Genomic DNA, 25,472 nt, shown 5'->3' on the forward strand with positions numbered 1-25,472 from the left:
TTCGCTTGTGAGCAACTGGATTCAATATTGAGTGTAGCTCCAGTCTGTGAGAATCTTCAGGATTGATGTTGATTTCAGTTTTCTCAGGAACTGTGTCTGCTTCTCTTGAACCTACAGTGTCAACATCTCTCAAGGAAAGACCAGAATCAGTCACGGTGGAAACATTCTCAACATTTTCATTTTCAGATACTTTCAATGCTTCTTGGTTTCTATCAGTAGGGGTATCATTTTGAAGAAAATCTGAGTTGAGTAGTCACATTGCTCTTCACTGTAATTGTATCTCCAATAACTTCAATTGGTTTGACAAGAACACTAACATCATGAATGTTCTCTTCTGTTCTTTCTCTTTCATTGGTTGATGAGTCACCAGTTATGTTCTGTGATTGAATTTCTAAGTGTGGTTCTGTGTCTTCCCCTACTGGCACTTCTTCAACATCTCCAGCATTTTCCATGAGTCTCTGCACAAAATTCTGTGAGGGTTTGTTCATCCAACATGTCACTGATACCTTCTGCAGTGGATTCCTGAAAATCAGAACTAAATGATGACGGCATGTGAGCAGAGTCAACCCCCTCAACAGAGCCAGCATTATTATCCACACATATTTCCCTCTCCTTTTCTGTAGTTCCATCTTTTGTTTCTGATGTTCTTAATGTAGATTTATCTGGACGGGGCTCATCCTCCATATCGAAGGTTTCTACCTCTTTATTTCTTTCACTGTAAAGTGTCACATTGCCCTCATGAAGTTCTTTTCCTTTTCCTTGGCCTTTGTTCCCTCCAAGAGGTCTACGAGTTGACCCCATTTTTCGCTTGTGAGCAACTGGATTCAATATTGAGTGTAGCTCCAGTCTGTGAGAATCTTCAGGATTGATGTTGATTTCAGTTTTTTCAGGAACTATGTCTGCTTCTCTTGAACCTACAGTGTCAACATCTCTCAAGAGAAGACCAGAATCAGTCACAGTAGAAACATTCTCAACATTTTCATTTTCAGATACTTTCAGTGCTTCCTGGTTTCTATCAATTGGAGTATCATTTTGAAGAAAATCTGAGTCAGTAGTCACATTGCTCTTCACTGTAATAATATCTCCAATGACTTCAATTGGTTTGACAAGAACACTAACATCATGGATGTTCTCTTCTGTTCTTTCTTCTTCATTGGTTGTTGAGTCAAAAGTTATGTTCTGTGTTTGAGTTTCTATTTGTGGTTCTGTGCCTTCCACTACTGGCACTTCTTCAACATCTCCAGCATTTTCCAGAGTCTCTGCACAAAATTCTGTGAGGGTTTGTTCATCCAATATGTCACTGATACCTACTGCAGTGGATGCCTGAAAATCTGAACTACATGATGACGACATGTGAGCAGAGTCAATCCCCTCAACAGGGCCAGCTTTATTCTCCACACATTTTTCCCTCTCTTTTTTGGTAGTTCCATCATTTGTCTCTGATGTTCTTAATGTAGATTTATCTGGACCATGCCCATACTCCATATCGAAGATTTCTACCTCTCTATTTCTTATACTTTCACTGTTAAGTGTCTCATTGTCATCATGATGTTCTTTTCCTTTTCTTTGGCCTTTGTTCCCTCCAAGAGGTCTACGAGTTGACCCCATTTTTCGCTTTTGAGCAACTGGATTCAATACTGAGTGTAGCTCCAGTCTGTGAGAATCTTCAGGATTGATGTTGATTTCAGATTTTTCAGGAACTATGTCTGCTTCTCTTGAACCTACAGTGTCAACATCTCTCAAGAGAAGACCAGAATCAGTCACAGTAGAAACATTCTCAACATTTTCATTTTCAGATACTTTCAGTGCTTCCTGGTTTCTATCAAAGGGAGTATCATTTTGAAGAAAATCTGATTGAGTAGTCACATTGCTCTTCACTGCAATATTATCTCCAATGACTTCAGATGCTTTGACAAGAACACTAACATCATGAATGTTCTCTTCTGTTCTTTCTCCTTCATTGGTTGATGATTCACCAGTTATGTTCTGTGATTGAATTTCTAAGTGTGGGTCTGTGTCTTCCCCTACTGGCACTTCTTCAACATCTCCAGCATTTTCCAGGGTCTCTGCACAAAATTCTGTGAGGGTTTGTTCTTCCAATATGTCACTGATACCTACTGCAGTGGATTCCTGAAAATCGGAACTAAATGATGATGGCATGTGAGCAGAGTCAACCCCCTCAAAAGGGCCAGTATTATTCTCCACACATATTTCCCTCTCATTTTCTGTAGTTCCATCTTTTGTTTCTGATGTTCTTAATGTAGATTTATCTGGACCGTGCTCATCCTCCACATCGAAGATTTCTACTTCTTTATTTCTTATACTTTCACTGTTAAGTGTCTCATTGTCATCAAGATGTTCTTTTCCTTTTCTTTGGTCTTTGTTCCCTCCAAGAGGTCTACGAGTTGACCCCATTTTTCGCTTGTGAGCAACTGGATTCAATATTGAGTGTAGCTCCAGTCTGTGAGAATCTTCAGGATTGATGGTGATTTCAGTTTTCTCAGGAACTGTGTCTGCTTCTCTTGAACCTACAGTGTCAACATCTCTCAAGGAAAGACCAGAATCAGTCACAGTAAAAACATTCTCAACATTTTCATTTTCAGATACTTTCAGTGCTTCCTGGTTTCTATCAAAGGGAGTATCATTTTGAAGAAAATCTGAGTCAGTAGTCACATTGCTCTTCACTGTAATAATATCTCCAATGACTTCAATTGGTTTGACAAGAACACTAACATCATGGATGTTCTCTTCTGTTCTTTCTTCTTCATTGGTTGTTGAGTCAAAAGTTATGTTCTGTGTTTGAGTTTCTATTTGTGGTTCTGTGCCTTCCACTACTGGCACTTCTTCAACATCTCCAGCATTTTCCAGAGTCTCTGCACAAAATTCTGTGAGGGTTTGTTCATCCAATATGTCACTGATACCTACTGCAGTGGATGCCTGAAAATCTGAACTACATGATGACGACATGTGAGCAGAGTCAATCCCCTCAACAGGGCCAGCTTTATTCTCCACACATTTTTCCCTCTCTTTTTTGGTAGTTCCATCATTTGTCTCTGATGTTCTTAATGTAGATTTATCTGGACCATGCCCATACTCCATATCGAAGATTTCTACCTCTCTATTTCTTATACTTTCACTGTTAAGTGTCTCATTGTCATCATGATGTTCTTTTCCTTTTCTTTGGCCTTTGTTCCCTCCAAGAGGTCTACGAGTTGACCCCATTTTTCGCTTTTGAGCAACTGGATTCAATACTGAGTGTAGCTCCAGTCTGTGAGAATCTTCAGGATTGATGTTGATTTCAGATTTTTCAGGAACTATGTCTGCTTCTCTTGAACCTACAGTGTCAACATCTCTCAAGAGAAGACCAGAATCAGTCACAGTAGAAACATTCTCAACATTTTCATTTTCAGATACTTTCAGTGCTTCCTGGTTTCTATCAAAGGGAGTATCATTTTGAAGAAAATCTGATTGAGTAGTCACATTGCTCTTCACTGCAATATTATCTCCAATGACTTCAGATGCTTTGACAAGAACACTAACATCATGAATGTTCTCTTCTGTTCTTTCTCCTTCATTGGTTGATGATTCACCAGTTATGTTCTGTGATTGAATTTCTAAGTGTGGGTCTGTGTCTTCCCCTACTGGCACTTCTTCAACATCTCCAGCATTTTCCAGGGTCTCTGCACAAAATTCTGTGAGGGTTTGTTCTTCCAATATGTCACTGATACCTACTGCAGTGGATTCCTGAAAATCGGAACTAAATGATGACGGCATGTGAGCAGAGTCAACCCCCTCAAAAGGGCCAGTATTATTCTCCACACATATTTCCCTCTCATTTTCTATAGTTCCATCTTTTGTTTCTGATGTTCTTAATGTAGATTTATCTGGACCGTGCTCATCCTCCACATCGAAGATTTCTACTTCTTTATTTCTTATACTTTCACTGTTAAGTGTCTCATTGTCATCAAGATGTTCTTTTCCTTTTCTTTGGTCTTTGTTCCCTCCAAGAGGTCTACGAGTTGACCCCATTTTTCGCTTGTGAGCAACTGGATTCAATATTGAGTGTAGCTCCAGTCTGTGAGAATCTTCAGGATTGATGTTGATTTCAGTTTTCTCAGGAACTGTGTCTGCTTCTCTTGAACCTACAGTGTCAACATCTCTCAAGGAAAGACCAGAATCAGTCACGGTGGAAACATTCTCAACATTTTCAGATACTTTCATTGCTTCTTGGTTTATATCAGTAGGGGTATCATTTTGAAGACAATCTGATTGAGTAGTCACATTGCTCTTCACTGTAATTGTATCTCCAATATCTTCAATTGCTTTGACAAGAACACTAACATCATGAATGAACTCTTCTGTTCTTCCTACTTCATTGGTTGATGAATCAACAGTTATGTTCTGTGTTTTAATTTCTAAGTGTTGTTCTGTGTCTTCCCCTACTGGCACTTCTTCAAAATCTCCAGCATTTTCCAGGGTCTCTGCACAAAATTCTGTGAGGGTTTGTTCTTCCAATATGTCACTGATACCTACTGCAGTGGATTCCTGAAAATCTGAACTAAATGATGACGGCATGTGAGCAGAGTCAACCCCCTCAACTGAGCCAGCATTATTATCCAAACATATTTCCTTCTCCTTTTCTGTAGTTCCATCTTTTGTCTCTGATGTTCTCAATGTAGATTTATCTGGACGGGGCTCATCCTCCACATCGAAGGTTTCTACCTCTTTATTTCTTTTACTGTAAAGTGTCACATTGCCCTCATGATGTTCTTTTCCTTTTCTTTGGCCTTTGTTCCCTCCAAGAGGTCTACGAGTTGACCCCATTTTTTGCTTGTGAGCTACTGGATTCAGTTTTGAGTGTAGCTCCTGTCTATGAGAATCTTCAGGATTGATGCTGATTTCAGTTTTTTCAGGAACTATGTCTGCTTCCCTTGAACCTACAGTGTCAACATCTCTCAAGAGAAGACCAGAATCAGTCACAGTTGAAACATTCTCAACATTTTCATTTTCAGTTACTTTCAATGCTTCCTGGTTTCTATCAATGGGAGTATCATTTTGAAGAAAATCTGAGTCAGTAGTCACATTGCTCTTCACTGTAATAATATCTCCAATGACTTCAATTGGTTTGACAAGAACACTAACATCATGGATGTTCTCTTCTGTTCTTTCTCCTTCATTGGTTGTTGAGTCAAAATTTATGTTTTGTGTTCGAATATCTAAGTGTGGTTCTATGTCTTCCCCTACTGGCACTTCTTCAACATCTCCAGCATTTTCCAGGGTCTCTGCACAAAATTCTGTGAGGGTTTGTTCTTCCAATATGTCACTGATACCTACTGCAGTGGATTCCTGAAAATCAGAACTAAATGATGACGGCATGTGAGCAGAGTCAACCCCCTCAAAAGGGCCAGTATTATTCTCCACACATATTTCCCTCTCATTTTCTGTAGTTCCATCTTTTGTTTCTGATGTTCTTAATGTAGATTTATCTGGACGGGGCTCATCCTCCACATCGAAGATTTCTACTTCTTTATTTCTTATACTTTCACTGTTAAGTGTCTCATTGTCATCAAGATGTTCTTTTCCTTTTCTTTGGTCTTTGTTCCCTCCAAGAGGTCTACGAGTTGACCCCATTTTTCGCTTGTGAGCAACTGGATTCAATATTGAGTGTAGCTCCAGTCTGTGAGAATCTTCAGGATTGATGTTGATTTCAGTTTTCTCAGGAACTGTGTCTGCTTCTCTTGAACCTACAGTGTCAACATCTCTCAAGGAAAGACCAGAATCAGTCACGGTGGAAACATTCTCAACATTCAATGCTTCCTGGTTTCTATCAATGGGAGTATCATTTTGATGAAAATCTGAGTCAATAGTCACATTGCTCTTCACTGCAATAATATCTCCAATGACTTCAGTTGGTTTGACAAGAACACTAACATCATGGATGTTCTCTTTTGTTCTTTCTCCTTCATTGGTCGTTGAGTCAAAAGTTATGTTCTGTGTTTGAATATCTAAGTGTGGTTCTATGTCTTCCCCTACTGGCACTTCTTCAACATCTCCAGAGTTTTCCAGAGTCTCTGCACAAAATCCTGTGAGGGTTTGTTCTTCCAATATGTCACTGATACCTACTGCAGTGGATGCCTGAATATCTGAACTACATGATGACGACATGTGGTCAGAGTCAATCCCCTCAACAGGGCCAGCTTTATTCTCCACAAATTTTTCCCTGTCTTTTACGGTAGTTCCATCTTTTGTCTCTGAAGTTCTTAATGTAGATTTATCTGGACCATGGCCATCCTCCATATCGAAGATTTCTACCTCTCTATTTCTTATACTTTCACTGTTAAGTTTCTCATTGTCATTATGATTTTCTTTTCCTTTTCTTTGGCCTTTGTTCCCTCCAAGAGGTCTACGAATTGACCCCATTTTTCGCTTGTGAGCAACTGGATTCAATACTGAGTGTAGCTCCAGTCTGTGAGAATCTTCAGGATTGATGTTGAGTTCAGTTTTCTCAGGAACTGTGTCTGCTTCTCTTGAATCTACAGTGTCAAAATCTCTCAAGAATAGACCAGAATCAGTCACGGTGGAAACATTAGATACTTTCAATGCTTCTTGGTTTATATCAGTAGGGGTATCATTTTGAAGAAAATCTGATTGAGTAGTCACATTGCTCTTCACTGTAATTGTATCTCCAATAACTTCAATTGCTTTGACAAGAACACTAACATCATGAATGTTCTCTTCTGTTCTTTCTCCTTCATTGGTTGATGATTCACCAGTTATGTTCTGTGAATGAATTTCTAAGTGTGGTTCTGTGTCTTCCCCTACTGGCACTTCTTCAACATCTCCAGCATTTTCCAGGGTCTCTGCACAAAATTCTGTGAGGGTTTGTTCTTCCAATATGTCACTGATACCTACTGCAGTGGATTCCTGAAAATCGGAACTAAATGATGACGGCATGTGAGCAGAGTCAACCCCCTCAAAAGGGCCAGTATTATTCTCCACACATATTTCCCTCTCATTTTCTGTAGTTCCATCTTTTGTTTCTGATGTTCTTAATGTAGATTTATCTGGACGGGGCTCATCCTCCACATCGAAGATTTCTACTTCTTTATTTCTTATACTTTCACTGTTAAGTGTCTCATTGTCATCAAGATGTTCTTTTCCTTTTCTTTGGTCTTTGTTCCCTCCAAGAGGTCTACGAGTTGACCCCATTTTTCGCTTGTGAGCAACTGGATTCAATATTGAGTGTAGCTCCAGTCTGTGAGAATCTTCAGGATTGATGTTGATTTCAGTTTTCTCAGGAACTGTGTCTGCTTCTCTTGAACCTACAGTGTCAACATCTCTCAAGGAAAGACCAGAATCAGTCACGGTGGAAACATTCTCAACATTCAATGCTTCCTGGTTTCTATCAATGGGAGTATCATTTTGATGAAAATCTGAGTCAATAGTCACATTGCTCTTCACTGCAATAATATCTCCAATGACTTCAGTTGGTTTGACAAGAACACTAACATCATGGATGTTCTCTTCTGTTCTTTCTCCTTCATTGGTCGTTGAGTCAAAAGTTATGTTTTGTGTTTGAATATCTAAGTGTGGTTCTATGTCTTCCCCTACTGGCACTTCTTCAACATCTCCAGAGTTTTCCAGAGTCTCTGCACAAAATCCTGTGATGGTTTGTTCTTCCAATATGTCACTGATACCTACTGCAGTGGATGCCTGAATATCTGAACTACATGATGACGACATGTGGTCAGAGTCAATCCCCTCAACAGGGCCAGCTTTATTCTCCACAAATTTTTCCCTGTCTTTTACGGTAGTTCCATCTTTTGTCTCTGATGTTCTTAATGTAGATTTATCTGGACCATGGCCATCCTCCATATCGAAGATTTCTACCTCTCTATTTCTTATACTTTCACTGTTAAGTTTCTCATTGTCATTATGATGTTCTTTTCCTTTTCTTTGGCCTTTGTTCCCTCCAAGAGGTCTACGAATTGACCCCATTTTTCGCTTTTGAGCAACTGGATTCAATACTGAGTGTAGCTCCAGTCTGTGAGAATCTTCAGGATTGATGTTGAGTTCAGTTTTCTCAGGAACTGTGTCTGCTTCTCTTGAATCTACAGTGTCAACATCTCTCAAGGAATAGACCAGAATCAGTCACGGTGGAAACATTAGCATACTTTCAATGCTTCTTGGTTTCTATCAGTAGGGAGTATCATTTTGAAGAAAATCTGATTGAGTAGTCACATTGCTCTTCACTGTAATTAGTATCTCCAATGACTTCAGTTGCTTTGACAAGAACACTAACATCATGAATGTTCTCTTCTGTTCTTTCTCCTTCATTGGTTGATGATTCACCAGTTATGTTCTGTGATTGAATTTCTAAGTGTGGTTCTGTGTCTTCCCCTACTGGCACTTCTTCAACATCTCCAGCAGTTTTCCAGGGTCTCTGCACAAAATTCTGTGAGGGTTTGTTCTTCCAATATGTCACTGATACCTACTGCAGTGGATTCCTGAAAATCGGAACTAAATGATGACGGCATGTGAGCAGAGTCAATCCCCTCAACAGGGCCAGCTATTATTCTCCACACATATTTCCCTCTCATTTTACTGTAGTTCCATCTTTTGTTTCTGATGTTCTTAATGTAGATTTATCTGGACCATGGCCATCCTCCATATCGAAGATTTCTACTTCTTTATTTCTTATACTTTCACTGTTAAGTTTCTCATTGTCATTATGATTTTCTTTTCCTTTTCTTTGGTCTTTGTTCCCTCCAAGAGGTCTACGAGTTGACCCCATTTTTCGCTTGTGAGCAACTGGATTCAATATTGAGTGTAGCTCCAGTCTGTGAGAATCTTCAGGATTGATGTTGATTTCAGTTTTCTCAGGAACTGTGTCTGCTTCTCTTGAACCTACAGTGTCAACATCTCTCAAGGAAAGACCAGAATCAGTCACGGTGGAAACATTCTCAACATTCAATGCTTCCTGGTTTCTATCAATGGGAGTATCATTTTGATGAAAATCTGAGTCAATAGTCACATTGCTCTTCACTGCAATAATATCTCCAATGACTTCAGTTGGTTTGACAAGAACACTAACATCATGGATGTTCTCTTCTGTTCTTTCTCCTTCATTGGTCGTTGAGTCAAAAGTTATGTTCTGTGTTTGAATATCTAAGTGTGGTTCTATGTCTTCCCCTACTGGCACTTCTTCAACATCTCCAGAGTTTTCCAGAGTCTCTGCACAAAATCCTGTGAGGGTTTGTTCTTCCAATATGTCACTGATACCTACTGCAGTGGATGCCTGAATATCTGAACTACATGATGACGACATGTGGTCAGAGTCAATCCCCTCAACAGGGCCAGCTTTATTCTCCACAAATTTTTCCCTGTCTTTTACGGTAGTTCCATCTTTTGTCTCTGATGTTCTTAATGTAGATTTATCTGGACCATGGTCATCCTCCATATCGATGATTTCTACCTCTCTATTGCTTATACTTTCACTGTTAAGTGTCTCATTGTCATTATGATGTTCTTTTCCTTTTCTTTGGCCTTTGTTCCCTCCAAGAGGTCTACGAATTGACCCCATTTTTCGCTTGTGAGCAACTGGATTCAATACTGAGTGTAGCTCCAGTCTGTGAGAATCTTCAGGATTGATGTTGAGTTCAGTTTTCTCAGGAACTATTTCTGCTTCCCTGGAACATACAGTGTCAAGATATCTCAAGAGAAGATCAGAATCAGTCACGGTGGAAACATTCTCAACATTTTCAGATAGTTTCAATGCTTCCTGGTTTCTATCAATGGGAGTATCATTTTGAAGAAAATCTGATTGATTAGTCACATTTCTCTTCACTTTAATTGTATCTCCAATAAGCTTAACCTCTCTGAATGAAACATTATCATCACAGGTGTTCTTTTCTGGTTTCATTTGAAAATATCTCTCTTGACCTTCTTCAACAGTGCTGCCAATATGTGCATGTAATGCTTCATTGTTAATCTTAGACTCAGGTGATTGAGAACAAACCATAGCTTTGGCCTTGGCATCACAAGAGAATTGACTGCCCTCTGGAAACTGATTATTAAAGTTTAAATTGCTATCATGTAAATGCACTGTTCCAGATGACAAATTTACCATTTTATTGTTTGCAGAATAAAGAGATGACTCACTTACATCTCTCTCAGAGGCAGAATTTTCCTCCATTTCCTTTGGCCATGTCTTTTCCTGCCATGTCTCTGAGTTTATTTCAATACCTTCAATAAAATTTTCTGATGCTTGTACATGTAGATTTTCTTTGCTATACTTCATTCTTTTGCGCAGAGTTGACACCTTCTTCCTCTTTTGTTCTGAAGTGCTTGATCGTATAAATGTCTCTTTCTTCGCAAACTCTGAAGTGGGGATGTAAGGGCCGGTATCACTCATCTCAAGTGGGGAATCTGTTGCTGTGGGTTCAGCATGGATAATATAAGACTCAAGCTTATCAGAACTTCTACTTCCTCCTATCGTAAGTACATCAGTAGAAAGATCACAGTTATTATCTGTAGTAGCACTATGATGTTGGCGGGGTACAGAAGAAGATTCCTTATCATTTAACACAAGTTCCTTAGATACTGTATCCTGTTTTGATGATAAAGTAATCATTGAATAATTTCTAGATGGTTCCTTTTTCTGTTTTAGAACCTCCTTCTTGGTCTGTCCCGTGTTTACAGCTCTAGACTCTTGAGATGTCTTTTTGTCACTTCTTATATCAGGTTCATCGTGGTTGCAATCAGTTAAATTACTTTCTACTTCTTTGATAACTGTGTTTAGTGCATTGTTATCTGACTTAGGAGGGGATAATGCTTCTGAACCAATCTTAGAATCAAAATTTTCATTGAGCAAAGGGGTTCCATCATAGCTAGGTGTTTCAGGTAGTGGCTTTGCTGGATCAACAACAGGAAAAGCAACTGATTGTTTGTTGGTTTCAGTTCCAGCTGAAACATCAGATTTTTTAGCTTTCTCAGACAAGAAAGACTGATTTGAAATAAAAGCTGATTCTGTGTGAGAAGATTTGTCTGTAGGACTGTCCCCTTTTACCACATCATCCCATGTTTGCATCATCTCTCCTGACAAGTTGAACTTTGCTTGGACTTCTACTTTCTCAACCCTCTCTGTACTTGGATGTTCTTGTACCTCTATATTTTCACTGTCTCCTTCACCTGTATTTCCTCTATGAGGCCTGCGAGTTGATCCAGTTTTTCTTTTTTGTGAAGAGGTGCTGTCTAATGGGGTTTGCTTCTGAAGCAACAGACCACTTTCAGTTAATGTGACGGCACTTAAGTGGACAGAATGCCCCATATACATGGGCATATTGCTTTCTACTTCATATGAGGAAATATCCTTAGTAAGACTATGAGAGGATATTTCTAGATGGGGGATTGCAACATTTTCTTTATTTTTTGAAGCTATAACCTCAATGTCATGAGTTGCCCAAAGCTCCAATCCTAATCCATAACCTTCAGTCTGTTGGGATAGATTAGAAGGCAAAATCCATGACCTTGATTGCTCATGAAGATTACTCTGATCTTCTTCTATGGCTGATGTGATTGGTTGAGCTAACTGCTCTTCACATAGCTCCTCAGTGGTCCTCATCTCATCATCAGCTTCACATTTAAGTTTTCTCTCAACTTTAAACCCACCAGTTTTCTTGCGAGTTGATCCCATTTTTCTTTTCCTCTCAGGCAGTTCAGTCTCCACAACTGCATCTTTGTGACTCTGTGACATTGCATGTGGAGGACATTCCAAGGAGGAAATTGGCTGATCAGAGCTTGAATTTGGCAGATGATCAAATTGAACTTGTAAAGGAGTATCACCTGACTGGTTATCGGTAGTGGAGTGAGATTCCTTCTGCTCATCTTCACTTTCTGCAATCTGTGGAAATCCATCATCATTGTCTTTCTCCTCATTATTTCTGTTAAGACCTCTAGGGCCTCGTCGAGATGAACCAAGCCTCTGACTCTTCTTGGGTCTTTTGCCTGACATGACTGTTCATATGTGGCTATGGTGAGACAAACAGTGGGGACAAGTCATTTCTAAAAATCTTTGACAGTTTTATAAGAACATGATTAAAAAGGAAACCAGAGAGCATTAGGGATGCGTCACATGTACAGTATGTGACTCATTCTGAATGTCACGCATGAGCTTCCACATTAATGATTACCTTTTGCTTGAGATTATGTATAATGAAAATGTTTTTATATTAGAGTGCCACAACAAGCTGTCTTATTTAGGCTATATTCATATATATCAAGAGTTAGTGATACATTTCATTGTCAGTGGAACTAATATGTATTTCTATCAACAAAAAAAACAATGCAACATTAGTCACAATTGTCATGACGCTTCACACTCACCATCACACTTCTTATTTGCAATCATTTTTCTCATTCGCCATCATACCCTCTAACTCCAGTAATCACAAAATCCACCCTAACTCCATGATTTGACCATTTTACATTGATATAGTCACAAATGTGAACATTTGCCTCATAATACATATTTTGATTCCTCTGATGCAAGTGGAAATTAGATTGTTGCATCTCAAGAAACTTAGAAGAAAATAAATGGCTTGAGAAGAAACATTCCTCACAGTATTGATATACATGTAAAACAAACAAACAAACAAACAAACAAACAAACAAACAAAACTGGTTGGATAAGGATTATGTCACAACATTATAAAGAAAAAAAGAGTATTCATAAATCCAACAGTTGTCTATTCTCAAAGGTTTTATGTACACAAACTATTTTAAAATGACACCAGAACATTAATTACTTTGCAATCCTAAATTAAATTAAAAAAATCAAACTTAATTTATACATGTAAAACATGACATCTCCAAATGCACACTATGAAAGGTAACAGTGTAAACAGAACACATGCCTCTTTGTAAGCACCATGATTAACTGATGTGTTACCTCCTGATGACCCTTCAAGAATCCATCCACTTGGGGGTCTTGGGGGTTTCAGCAAAGCATAGGCAGGAGAACTGATCTGGTTGTCCGTGGATTTTTTTCTTTTCTTCTTCCTTTAGTGCTCAAGTAGCTTCCTTTTCACAGCTACCCCCAACTTCCTGTACTGTTGACACATTGCATTGTAAGTTAAGTGTGAACTCAAAGTATATCTTTCATGAAGAGAGCTACTGACTGTTTTTCCTGTGTATACAATGAAGAGCTTATTCTTTAAAACTTTTGATTGCACATTTAAGTGCATGTTTGAACTACTGGCTTTATTTATTCTAATTTATTAATTATTTTATTATTAATTTATTATTTATTAATTCCACATTCAGTTCTCAATTCTCATATCTCGTGTTCTGAAAGTTCGAAACAAATAAAAAACAGAACAGCACAGCCCTTTGTTATACATTTTAAAGCTGACTAATGCTACCCAACAGTATTTAAGTCTAGCAAAAACTACAATGGAAAATATTTCCATCTACTTCAACTTAAAAACTTAAGTTTAATTGCTGCCTTAAGTTTTAGTAAAATCATTGAGGCTTTACAAATTATTTAAACTCTTTATTTTATATCTAGTTAAAGACTTTGTTTGTTTCTTAACACCATGACAGCTTGGCTATATTCATTGCAAAATCCAGGTTAAAATAATAAAAGTAAAACTAAATAAGATGTTTGCGATTCATTTCTACTAAAAACTCTAAAACTAAATTTGAACTAATTTTGTTAAAATCCTTTTCATGGGTGTAAACAGAATAAAACAGTTTTCTCACAGGAGTAGAAATATTACAATCCAATAATATATGTTCGATAGACAGTAGGCTCTGACATGATGCACATTTGGGGGAATTTCCCCCTGATAGTAAAACTTGGTCCCAGCAGTTATTAAAAGAGAAAAAATTTGTGGTCCCAACAGCAGGATTTATTTCCTGTAATTTGTTTAAGCACTGATCCCATTCTGATTGCCACTTGCTTTTGACATACGAATTTATGATTGGTTACAGATCTGTGGAAGATATTGAGCACTTTTTGAGTTCTGTAGATAATGCTTCTCAGGTACCTTGATGATGTTAAAATTTTGAGCTTCAAGGGATGATAATTTGATTAAAATCTTCACAATTGCTGGGTGATCAGTTTAATAGATTCTAGTGCTTCAAGACATGATTTTGAATCAGAAATAACATTAAAAAAAAAATCCCATCATTTCACACTAACATTCAGTATGGACAAAGGTTTCCCGTATGTTCAATTTTGATACCTACCTATATGTTCCCTCAAGCATATGGCTGAACCCCAAATAATGTATTAACAAGTCCCCCTTTTGTTGGAAAGAATGGATGGAGAGGGGTGTTGCTACAGTTGGTGATCTTTATGAAAATGGAGCTTTGAAATCATTTGAAAATATAACAGCAATTTGGGATTTCTTGGTCTCAGTTTTTCAGGTATTTACAGTTGTGCCATTATTGTACTATTTTTGGTGGTAGTACATAATCCCCATAAGCTGCAGACACTCTTTGTATGGTGCTCACAGCCTTTGGAAAGGGGAATGAAGCTTCAGTGTATTATTCCCCATTGATACAGAGACTTGGTGATGGGACCGTAACAGTTCTTTAGAGGTTATGGGAAAGAGATTTGAACTTGATATTGGAGGATGGGGAGTGGGAAAATATTTACAAAATGTTAAAACTATGTCTAGGGATGCAAGGGTATGCCTTATTCAGTTTAAGATTTTGCATAATTTCTACTGGACTCCCTCTAGATTGTTTAGGTTTGGTTTAAAAGACACACCTACCTGCTGGCGATGTCAGTTGGAGGATGAGACATAGCCCATGCTCTGTGTTTCTGCGCTAAGATTAAGGAATTCTGGATAAGAGTCCAGAATTTATCTTTGAGGTTTTAGATACTCAAATTTCATTCTGCCCCAGACTATGTATATTGGGTGATGGGGTATTTGTGACAAATACACAAAAAGCTGGATCCAAACTAGTGTATTAATTGGCAGACAAATAATTCTTAAGAGGATGGAAGTCAATTAATGCTCCATTTCGAGAATGGTTCACCGAATTGGGCAGGGTGGCGGCATTCGAAAAGATGTCATACAAACAGCTTGGCAGATTAGATGCATATGGTAAGAAATGGGACAAATACGTGACCTTTCTGGAAGCCTTTCAGTGAGGGCAATGTGGAGAGAAACCCTTTATTCTTCTTTGTGTGTGTATACTCAGGCTTGGACTACGGGAATGTTTGTTGGGGATTGGGAGGGCGATAAGGAATTAATGGGGGTTAAAGGGGATAATGAGTGATTCTGTGCATGTACATTTTTCTTTGTTCTGTTATGTTTGAGAATCAAACAATAAAAATGTTAATCTGAAAAAAAAATTAAAAATCCCATTGTGCGGTCTCAGTGAACTTCAGTGACAACAGTAAAGCATTGGCCTCTTCAGTAAAAAAAAAAAAAAAAATCGAGCTTTGGTCAGGAATGCGTATACCCTGACGTTGTTAAAGTAATGAGTTGAAATTATTTGTAAAGCCACATTGATTTTTCTTAAACTTTGAGGCAGCAATTAAACTTAAAGCTGATGTAATTTCCACACTCCTACATGTAATAGCAAAAAGAAACTTTTTGTTTTCAAACAGCCTTCTAAATACACCCTCTGCCTGCAATTGATCGAATAAACAGATAGTTCCGTCCCCAACTCACGCCATTGAGTCAATGTTGTGTCAGGCTGGACGGGTTGCTCAAAATAGAGAAAATTTTACAGCATCACAGATTTTTATAGTTTGAAAAAATAAAATAAATATAACCTGAATGGCTAAATTATAGTTGTCTCTGCATATTATTTTAACTCTGAAAAAGTTACACACTGCAGCTTTATGTTTTTATGTTGAATTACATTATTTTTTTTATTTTTTTTTTCCCTCAGTGTACACATTGCAATAAGACTGTCTTTACTATACGATACAATGAATCACAAAAAGTTTCATATTAAGTAAAAAAAATAAATAATTAACTTCTGGGTACACAAAGACAAAAAAGCCACACAGTGAAACCGGCAAGGCATTGCTTTTAATGAAAGTAACATTTGAACATCTAATCTGTGTGCATTGTAGAGAAAAGAAAAACAAAACGTTCAGTGAAATTAGTAAGGAACTTTTTTAATGAAAGTACAAACAAAAACCATACAAAAATGTTGTTTTTTTTACCGATCACCAAAGTCAGGCATGAGTAATTTAATCCAGAGCTTCACTGCCCATAGATTATAAAATAACAGTCCTGGCATTTTGGCAGCATGAAGCCCTTGCTACCTATTAAGCACATATATTTTAAGTAAAAAGTATACTCAGAATACTATGGGGAAAAGACTTTAAAAAAACTTTGGGGGTGGAAAAGGCGGAATAAAGATACATCCATCGTTCTTTCCCATCATCCTAGTCTGTTGAGAGGGGGCACACACAGGCATGTTTTCTCTAACAAAGCGGACCATGACCATATCTTACTTCCGGCCATTTGATCGTGAACGACTGAAAAGAGCAGAAGACAAGTCACGTGAGCATCACTGTAAATACACCCCAGCTGTGCCATAATAAATTATAACTATAAACATGTGTGAACTTACCTGCGTGATCTTGAGAAAGACCTTGCAGGTTTATAGATTCTATCACGAGATAAAGACCTCTCTCTTCTTTTCTCTCTGGAAAGGGACCTATAAAAGCCATGTAAAAAGGCATGAGTGTAGATGTGTTGAGAGTGATTATCTCTTTTAGAAATCAAGAGATTAGAGTAAGTTATGTTAGAGCTTATTAAGTCCAGTGGCAGGGCTACAGAGTGGATTTCCATTGAAATAGCCATAAAATGAGGCCAATTGTCTATGCCTTAAAACAAGACAAAAACATAAGCTAACTAAACTTTCAATTAACTAGATTTTTATATTTTCTGAAGAAAATGTGAGTGGCTGTTGCCAGGGATTTGCTATGGTGTTCTAAGTGATTTTAGTGCATTGCTATGCGGTTGCTAGGGCGTTCTGGATGGTTGCTGGCCAAGGTCAAAAGGTCCCACTGCCAAGTCTCTATGATGTTCTGGGCCCTGATATGGCTCAGATCTCTACATCAACATAAAGCCTAAAGTAAACTTCAATCAGATGCGAACACTAGGCATATGCATAAAGAACGCATGATGCAAATTTTGTCATCAGCAGACTGCTCGAGCACTGAATGCATGCAGCCTGATTTTTCTAACAGTGTGTACTCTGAACGCGCAGAATGCACATGCTCCTGGAATTATTTGCACTAATTAGTGGGTCCACAAGATGGCAGCACTCACAATTGAGCCTTTGCTGTCACAAAGCACTAGATGTAATCGCCACTAAACATGAGACTAAAGTAGAAACAACAACAGTGTATGTGCACACTAAGAGCACGTGTGTGAAGAGGTCAGGATATACCAGAAATTGTATAACTTGAGTTTGAAGGAATATAGACTTTTATGGGTCTAAACTCCTAAAGAAAAATAGTCCAGTATCTCATAGCAGTCATAGCATGCATGCGCAAACCGCCTGTGTACATACAGGCTTTTTTATGTCTGTAGCACAGATGGTGCAGGAAGAGCGAAGCCAAAGTGTAATACTGACAATTTAGAACAAACCCCAAGTATGAGCAACAATAAGAGCAATGCCTGCCTTAGCAAGCACAACTAATAACATCTTTTAAACACAAATTAAAGGGTGACACAATTTTGTCTCATCTTGAATTGTGCTGTTAGCCTATTATGGCTCTCAGTTTCTAGCTGAGGTCTGGGTTGAGAGATTGACAGTGCTTCTATAGAAGGGTTCTCAAAACATTTATGAAACTTACCTGCTCCGACTACGGCTGAAGCTCTGCCTCCTGGGAGATCTAGGTGAAGAATTAAGAAAAGATTGACAAGTCATGGGTCAATTATCATGTATTTGCAATTTCATATATTTGTGAAGGCCCACACATTGACAGCTAAAACTGAGAATTTAGTTTGAGTAAAGATACTATCACCATCAATGCTGGGAAAAAAGTTAAGAAATAAGCCCATCCCAACTACCTATCTGAGATAGTGTTCTAGATCAAACTTTCATTCAGCAAACCTTCATGGTAAATGCACTGATCAAAAAGGTTTCAGTAGGAAACCTACTGAAACACAAAGGGATGAAAACAGGGATGGGAATGATAAGGAATTTAATGGTTCCATTAATGATTCTTATTTTTTTAGGAAGAAATATTTGTAAATAAGTGCAGTCTTTATTGCATTTACTGCCCTCAGCAGTAAATTTTCAGATATCAACAGAGCAGATAACAATACATTTAATACAGTTCTGGCAAAAGGCATATTTACACATACTTTATTTTTTAAATATTTTTAGAGGCATAAATAATCTAAAAATGGGTCCTACTGCAACCATATATTAAAGGATTAGTTCACCCAAAACTGAAAATTCTCTCGTAGTTTACTCACCCTCATGCCATACCAGATGTGTATGTCTTTCTCCTTCAGAACACAAATTTTTAGAAGTTTATTTCAGCTCTGTAGGTCCATATAATGCAAATGAATGGGTGTCACATTTTTTAAGCTCCAAAAAGCACATAAAGCCATCATAAAAGTAATCTGTTCGACTCCAGTGGATTATATAATGTCTTCTGAAGCCAAACGCTAGGTGTAAGAAATGGAACAATATTTAAAACTTTTACTAAAAATTCTCGAGGGTCAAGGTTAAGTGAGTTGGCAAGTTCATGCGAGAACTGATGCGTGAAACAAGAAAAAGAAAAAAACATACTTGTGTGTCGAAAAAGTACCGCAGTCCATAGAAACAGCTGCTAATAAGGGATCTACTGTATGAATTTCTATGCAGAGGCGGCTTAAACGCTTACGTCACACGTGAGGCAGTTTCAACTTCACCCTCGTCAACGTACAAATCTCAAGCTGGCCGGAAGCGAACATTTTTAGTTAAAAAAAAAAAAAAAAAAAAAAAGGTTTTAAATATTGACCCATTTCTTACACCTAACGTTTTGCTTCAGAAGACATTAATTAGACCACTGGAATCGTATGGATTATTTTTATGAAGGCTATATGTACTTTTGGGAGCTTCAAAATTTTGGCACCCATTAATTGCATTTTAGGGACCTACAGAGCTGAAATATTTTTCTAAAAATCTTAATTTGTGTTCTGCTGAAGACAGTCATACACACATTTGATGGCATGAGGGTGAATAAATTGAGATTTCATTTTTTTGGGTGAACTATTCCGTTTAAACAAAAATGTGAAAACATCAACACTTTTTTTTTTTTTTTTTACATAAATATATACACACACACACACAGTTGAAGTCAGACGTTTACATACACCTTAGCCAAATACATTTAAACTCAGTTTTTCACAATTCCTGATACCTAATCGCAGAACACATTCCTTGTCTTAGGTCAGTTAGGATCACTACTTTATTTTAAGAATGTGAAATATCAGAATAATAGTAGAGAGAATGATATCAGCTTTAATTTTATCACATTCCCAGTAAGTCAGAAGTTTACATACACTTTGTTAGTATTTGGTAGCATTGCCTTTAAATTTTTTAACTTGGTTAGCGTTCCACAAGCTTCTCTCAAATGTTGCTGGAATTTTGGCCCATTCCTCCAGACAGAACTGGTGTAACTGAGTCAGGTCTGTAGGCCTCCTTGCTCGCACACGCTTTTTCAGTTCTGCCCACAAATTTTCTATCGGAATGAGGTCAGGGCTTTGTGACGGCCATTCCAATACCTTGACTTTGTTGTCCTTAAGCCATTTTGCCATAACTTTGGAGGTACGCTTGGGGTCATTGTCCATTTGGAAGACCCATTTGCGACAAGCTTTAACTTCCTGGCTGATGTCTTGAGATGTTGCTTCAATATATACACAATTTTCCTTCCTCATGATGCCATCTATTTTGTGACCCTCCTGCAGCAAAGCACCCCCACAACATGATGCTGCCACCCCCATGCTTCAAGGTTGGGATTGTGTTCTTCGGCTTGCAAGCCTCACCCTTTTTCCTCCAAACATATCGATGGTCATTATGGCCAAACAGTTACATTTTTGTTTCATCAGACCAGAGGACATTTCTCCAAAAAGAAAGATCTTTGTCCCCATGTGCACTTGCAAACTGTAGTCTGGCTTTTTTATGGCAGTTTTGGAGCAGTGGCTTCTACCTTGCTGAGCAGCCTTTCAGGTTATGTCGATATAGGACTCTATCATATATATATATATATATATATATATATATATATATATATATATGTTTGTTCAGATGAACGTGGTACCTTCAGGCATTTAGAAATTGCTCCCAAGAATGAACCAGACTTGTGGAGGTCCACAGTTTTTTTTTTCTGAGGTCTTGGTTGATTTCTTTTGATCTTCCCATGATGTCAAGCAAAGAGGCACCGAGTTTGAAGGTAGGCCTTAAAATACATCCACAGGTACACCTCAAATTGACTCTAATTAGCCTATCAGAAGCTAATTGGCTAATTTCTTAAAGGCTTGACATTTTCTGGAATTTTCCAAGCTGCTTTAAGGTACAGTTAACTGTATGTAAACTTCTGACCCACTGGAATTGTGATAGTCAATTAAAAGTGAAACAATCTGTCTGTAAACAACTGATGGAAAAATTACTTGTGTCACGCACAAAGTAGATGTCCTAAACAACTTGCCAAAACTATAGTTTGCTAATATGAAATCTGTGGAGTGGTTAAAAAATTAGTTAATGACTTCAACTAATATATATATGATTCCACTGATTACAACCAAACTCATGTGTAGGCCTGACTTTAACTACATACTGCCATATGAACAACCAGTCAGCAACTGCACTGTCTGATTTAAGTCTCAGGAGCCTTAAGTACAATATTTCATAACATGGTAACTGTTCATTTCAAGTTGGACATGAAAGCTGTATCTTCATTCAGTAACTTGTCCAACTGAAGTGCTGTTGCTTCACTCAAAAGAACCGCATTACACTGATTGTGCGGTGCTTTTCGCACTGTAGATTCAAATGACCTGGATCATAAAGGTCATTCATTCGAGAATCGGACTACACTGGTTGAACGCCATGTGCTTTGCACTATGGATTAATTGGATGGGCAGCATTGCCATTGAATAGTGCTGCAGGAAACACTGTCTGAGTATTGTAGTACAAATGTATGTTCAAGAACCGTTAACGGAACCAAACATTTTGAAAATCATACTGTTCTATTATTATTTTAAATTAAGCCAGTTCCAAATAAGAACCGGTTTTTGGTTCACAACCCTAGATGCAAAATTGTTGAGAAAAACTCACTCTTTAAATATTGTATAATAAATGTTTACCATCACGGACAAGGTGATACCTCAAAACCACCAAATAAACAAAGAAATTAAATGTCATTAAGTGGGAGGAAAAGGCATTAACTTACTATTTTGTTTGGTTTTCAACAAGCTAGTTATGATGCAGTGAAGCTGAAAGCTGGTCAGAAGGGCGAAATTTGTGGGGAGATTTTGCCAGATGGTTGCTAGATGTTAACATTGTTGACAGTTATACAGTAGGTGGAGAAGATGTCAGTTAGTTGAGGGCTGCTGAGGATATGTTGTCATGTAGACATTTGGGGGGGGGGGGGCATAAGACCTGTTGATTGGTTGTAAGTGTGGCACGGTTGGTTTGGCCGATCAGGTTAACATTGGAGGAGGTGAAGGAGCCTGAGAGAGAGGCATGCTCAGGAACCAATGGGCTGGTGGCCATGCTTGGATCATGTGAGCTGATTGGTGCACGCTGGTCACATGATGCGGAAAGAGGGCTAGTTGACTGACTCAGAGGTAGATGAGGAGAGGCTTGGTGATGTCTCTGAAAGGAGGGGGGGGGGGTGGGGTGGTCAACTTCATTAATATATAGATAGAAAAATGACACAAAACCCAAACAATGCGAAGACTACCAATTTATGTCTTTGGAAATCTGTTGCTACAATTCAATATTATGAATATTCCTGTCCAAATATGGAATGCTCCCATTTTGAGCAGAGGACATGAGGCAATGCTAGGGGGAATGAAGCATTGGTTAAGTTAAGAGTGTGCTGTCTATTCAACCCTAAAACAAAGGTTGAATCAGGTCAGACAGAGCGCAGGAAGAGAAAAGGTCGGCCAAATTGGACAAGATGCTGATTGTCAAACTACACATCCTTGCTCATCTTTTAGCTTGCAATGAATTGGGTTTAATCAAAGATAAACTCATTATCATTAAGACATCTATGCCACTAAAATGTCCATTTGAGGACAGAAAGAGAGGCTGTACCGGCGTCTAGGGGGTGGGCTGCGACGTCTGTAATCATCGCGTGGGCGGCGATTCCAGGAAGGGGGTGGTCCTCGATACCTTGACCGTTTTTCACCACTAGACATTTCAACTCGAACTCGACAACCACACACCGTCCTGAAACAGCAGCAGTAAAATAAACTGGGTTATAAATTACTTTTCAGAAACAGCATGTTTTTTGTGTGTTTACAGTAGCATACTGTAATAAGAGCAAGATTAAATTATTTGCATTTTATTGTTGGTGGAACATCACATTTTTGAAATTGCATGGCAGTCAGCAACCACACTCCTACAGACTACACTGAACATAACATTTTCCAAAGTTCAACACACAAAACGGAATTCTGCAATGCTTAGCTTCTCTTCAACAACAAATCTGCAGAAATCTGTGGTAAAAGATGTTTGCAGGACAATGGTCCTGGGGCCTCAAAAGAATTGTACCTTTATGCCATTTTAAACTTGTATGACTTTTTGTTCTATGCTACACAAAGATATTTTGATATGAAGAGATAAGGTTTTTGTTTGTATATTTTAAGTCAATGGAGTCCAACACTTTCAATATCCAAAAAGGATATAAAATGGTATTCCATACAACTCAAGCTGTTTAATCCATAACATCTGAAGCTGTATGATCGATTTTGGGTGACAGTCCAAAATGTAACACCTTTTTCACTATAAATCTTGACAGGTGGTTTCCTTGGTGTGATCATAATTTGAAGCTTGATTACACTTTCTCATACACCCAAAACCGTTCGCGTCGCTTCACAAGACATGGATTAAACCACTCAAATTGTATGGATTACCTTTATGCTGCCTAAATGTCCTATTTGGAGTTTGAAATTGTTGGTCCCCATTGACTAGCATTGTATGGATATACAATGCGTGTATAATCAACATTATTTCTCCATTAAAATATCTTCATTTGTGTTCTATAGAAGAAAGTCAAACGAGTTTGAGACAGCATAAAGGTGAGTAAATGATGACAGATTTATCATTTTTGGGTGAACTATTCCTTTAATTATTCTAAATTGATTTGCATACCTTCCGTCCAGCTCCCTCACCGCATCAGCTGCATCTCTGGGATCCTCAAACTCCACAAAAGCAAAGCCAGGAGGATTTCTTGCCACCCATACGCTCCTCAAAGGACCATAGTAGCCAAACGCTCTCTCCAACTCATTCTTGTTACCACTGTTGCCCAAATTGCCAACATAGATCTTACAATCCAGTGGGCAGTCACGATTTAGGGAAGGGTCTATGGTATGGGGAGAAAATAGCTTAGCTTGACACAATAGTGCTGCTTTGACAAGTATTTTCATAGCTCAGGATTATTAGTTGTTAAATCTATTCTACTACTACTAGAAGAATAAACGGGACCAATAACACAAAGTGAGTGTTGGAAGAAACGGAATTAGGACTTGCCTCCCATCTCAACACCGATCCAAACTTCACAGCTAAAAAAAAACCCTGCAAGGAATCAAATTAAAATTTAGCACAGCAAACAACTGAAGTGAACAACTGGTTAAGCCTAATATCCCAATTCAGTTGCATATAAACCTAAATCAAATTTTTACTATTGTATAAGCATCAAACGGTTATTAAAAAGACTGGAACTTCAGGTAAAAATGAAACAATGAAAACACTAACATGCAAAACTGGATTACTCAAAAGAGTTATGAAGCAAGCTAAAACAGACTTTGTAAAAACGTTACCGACATGCAAGTAATACATTAAACTGATCGAAATACTTTTCTAACATTCACAACCTAATAAAATTGAACAGACTACAGACAGGTAACATTTAATTCAATTAAGCTAACACGCTTGAGCGTTTGAAGGCCTACACACGACAACCATAAAACCAAACACACAATCATAAAAAAAAACACATCAACCCGATGTAAATACACAAACTTGATTCTTATTCTTGCATATATAATACATTACCAGAGTTTAGTCAATTATAGGGGTTTGTCTTTCTTACCAAATCTGCTTTGCGTTGCCGAAAACACGTTACTGCTGCTAAACGCTTTGCTTACGCGCGAATAGTAACAAGGCCTTCTTCTTATTCTTTTGGCGGTTGGCAAACAGCTAATGGTGCATTACCGCCACCATCTGGACTGGAGTGTGGAGCAACGCGGAAGTAACCACAGGCTGTATTTCCGGCGAATGTGAGAAAGTTCTGCTGGCATTGACCGCAATGTAAATAACTTGTAGGTTACAATACCAGAGGTAGTGATCTGGGCTATAAACTTATAAACTATTACACAACCACAGAATGTACAGCAGAATTATGTGCCAATGTCGGATAATTTTCTAACGTCAGCATTTATAGTAAAAAAGTAAATCATTCACTTGTTGCTATGTGTTGTTGTATTGAAGAGACGGTAATAAAATCTTCTTTCTTTACCGAGAATGTGACGATGCAGTATTTCTTGTCTCCATGTAAACTTCCATTCATATGTACCTGCATAACCTCCAATGATGCCTTTAATCATTTAGTTCCAAAGGCAATGTTTCATAAGCCATGTTCAATGCGAGATTTGTATGTCAGTTTACTAGGGTTGCCCCCGACCAAAGATTTTCCTAGTCGACTAGTAGTCGTTAGTTTAAACCATGCTAGCCTGGATTTCCTTTTGAGGTGTGATTTTGAGCCTTCAAAATTAAAATGCAAACTATCGTCTTTTCATAGTCTGGTATTATTATATCTGAAGATGTTATACAAACACAATTTCTCCCCACATAGTTGCTGATTGTGGAATAATAGGTGTATCCTCATTAATAGAAAATCTGTGTATTTTCGTGATTGGATGGATAAAGGTGTCTGGTCTATTGTACACATTATGGATGGGGAAGGGAATTTTCTCAGTTATAATGATTTTTGTGGAAAGCACAAAATCACGTGTACTCAGAGATTGTATATGTCTTTGTTAAAAGCTATTCCTGCGGGCTTGGCTCAGTTGGTTAAAGGTGCATTGTGTTATTCACCTGTGATACAAAGACTGAGTACTCTAATCATTTTTGGTTTAAATCTTATCGAAGAGAGTTGTAATAATAAGGTATTAAGAACATTTGTAAATGCAGACTTGCCCTTTACATGTCAGAAAGAGACTTCTTGTTTTTCATTTTTGTAAGGAGAAAGTGGTTCAAATTAGAACAAG

At 38.0% G+C, this 25,472-nt stretch overlaps 3 protein-coding genes across 3 annotated transcripts; all 3 read right to left on the reverse strand.

Annotated features, from left to right (window-relative positions):
- Window positions 1-429: 429 nt before the first annotated feature.
- On the reverse strand, window positions 430-7,998 carry LOC127448798 (uncharacterized). The gene is made up of 2 exons (XM_051711635.1): window positions 2,922-7,998; window positions 430-2,114 (listed from the first exon to the last, which is right to left on the reverse strand). Exons 1-2 carry the CDS (start codon window positions 7,996-7,998, stop codon window positions 430-432), a joined length of 6,762 nt encoding a protein of 2,253 aa, XP_051567595.1.
- A 598-nt stretch (window positions 7,999-8,596) lies between these two features.
- On the reverse strand, window positions 8,597-13,152 carry LOC127448799 (uncharacterized). Its single transcript, XM_051711637.1, has 2 exons — window positions 12,950-13,152; window positions 8,597-12,029 (listed from the first exon to the last, which is right to left on the reverse strand). Exon 2 carries the CDS (start codon window positions 12,011-12,013, stop codon window positions 8,597-8,599), a length of 3,417 nt encoding a protein of 1,138 aa, XP_051567597.1. The 5' UTR covers window positions 12,014-12,029; window positions 12,950-13,152.
- Window positions 13,153-16,036: 2,884 nt separating this feature from the next.
- srsf3a (serine and arginine rich splicing factor 3a) lies at window positions 16,037-24,409 on the reverse strand. The gene is made up of 7 exons (XM_051712621.1): window positions 24,296-24,409; window positions 23,734-23,778; window positions 23,356-23,566; window positions 22,297-22,431; window positions 17,840-17,878; window positions 16,606-16,692; window positions 16,037-16,510 (listed from the first exon to the last, which is right to left on the reverse strand). Exons 2-7 carry the CDS (start codon window positions 23,738-23,740, stop codon window positions 16,483-16,485), a joined length of 507 nt encoding a protein of 168 aa, XP_051568581.1. The 5' UTR covers window positions 23,741-23,778; window positions 24,296-24,409; the 3' UTR covers window positions 16,037-16,482.
- Window positions 24,410-25,472: the final 1,063 nt, after the last annotated feature.

This window comes from Myxocyprinus asiaticus, chromosome 12 (genome assembly GCF_019703515.2).
Source record: "Myxocyprinus asiaticus isolate MX2 ecotype Aquarium Trade chromosome 12, UBuf_Myxa_2, whole genome shotgun sequence".
NCBI classification, from domain to species: domain Eukaryota; kingdom Metazoa; phylum Chordata; class Actinopteri; order Cypriniformes; family Catostomidae; genus Myxocyprinus; species Myxocyprinus asiaticus.

Bases quoted from the DNA above. Each gene is read 5' to 3' on its own strand.
- LOC127448798 (XM_051711635.1), bottom strand. From the start codon at position 7,998: ATGGGGTCAATTCGTAGACCTCTTGGAGGGAACAAAGGCCAAAGAAAA. The intron at 2,115-2,921 runs GTATCAGTGACA...CCACTGCAGTAG, and splicing joins TCAGGCATCCACTGCAGTAG to GTATCAGTGACATATTGGAA.
- srsf3a (XM_051712621.1), bottom strand. The intron at 22,432-23,355 runs GTATGCAAATCA...CTGCTGTTTCAG, and splicing joins GTGAGGGAGCTGGACGGAAG to GACGGTGTGTGGTTGTCGAG. The intron at 17,879-22,296 runs GTACAGCCTCTC...TTCTTCACCTAG, and splicing joins AGCCCACCCCCTAGACGCCG to ATCTCCCAGGAGGCAGAGCT.
- LOC127448799 (XM_051711637.1), bottom strand. From the start codon at position 12,013: ATGTCAGGCAAAAGACCCAAGAAGAGTCAGAGGCTTGGTTCATCTCGA.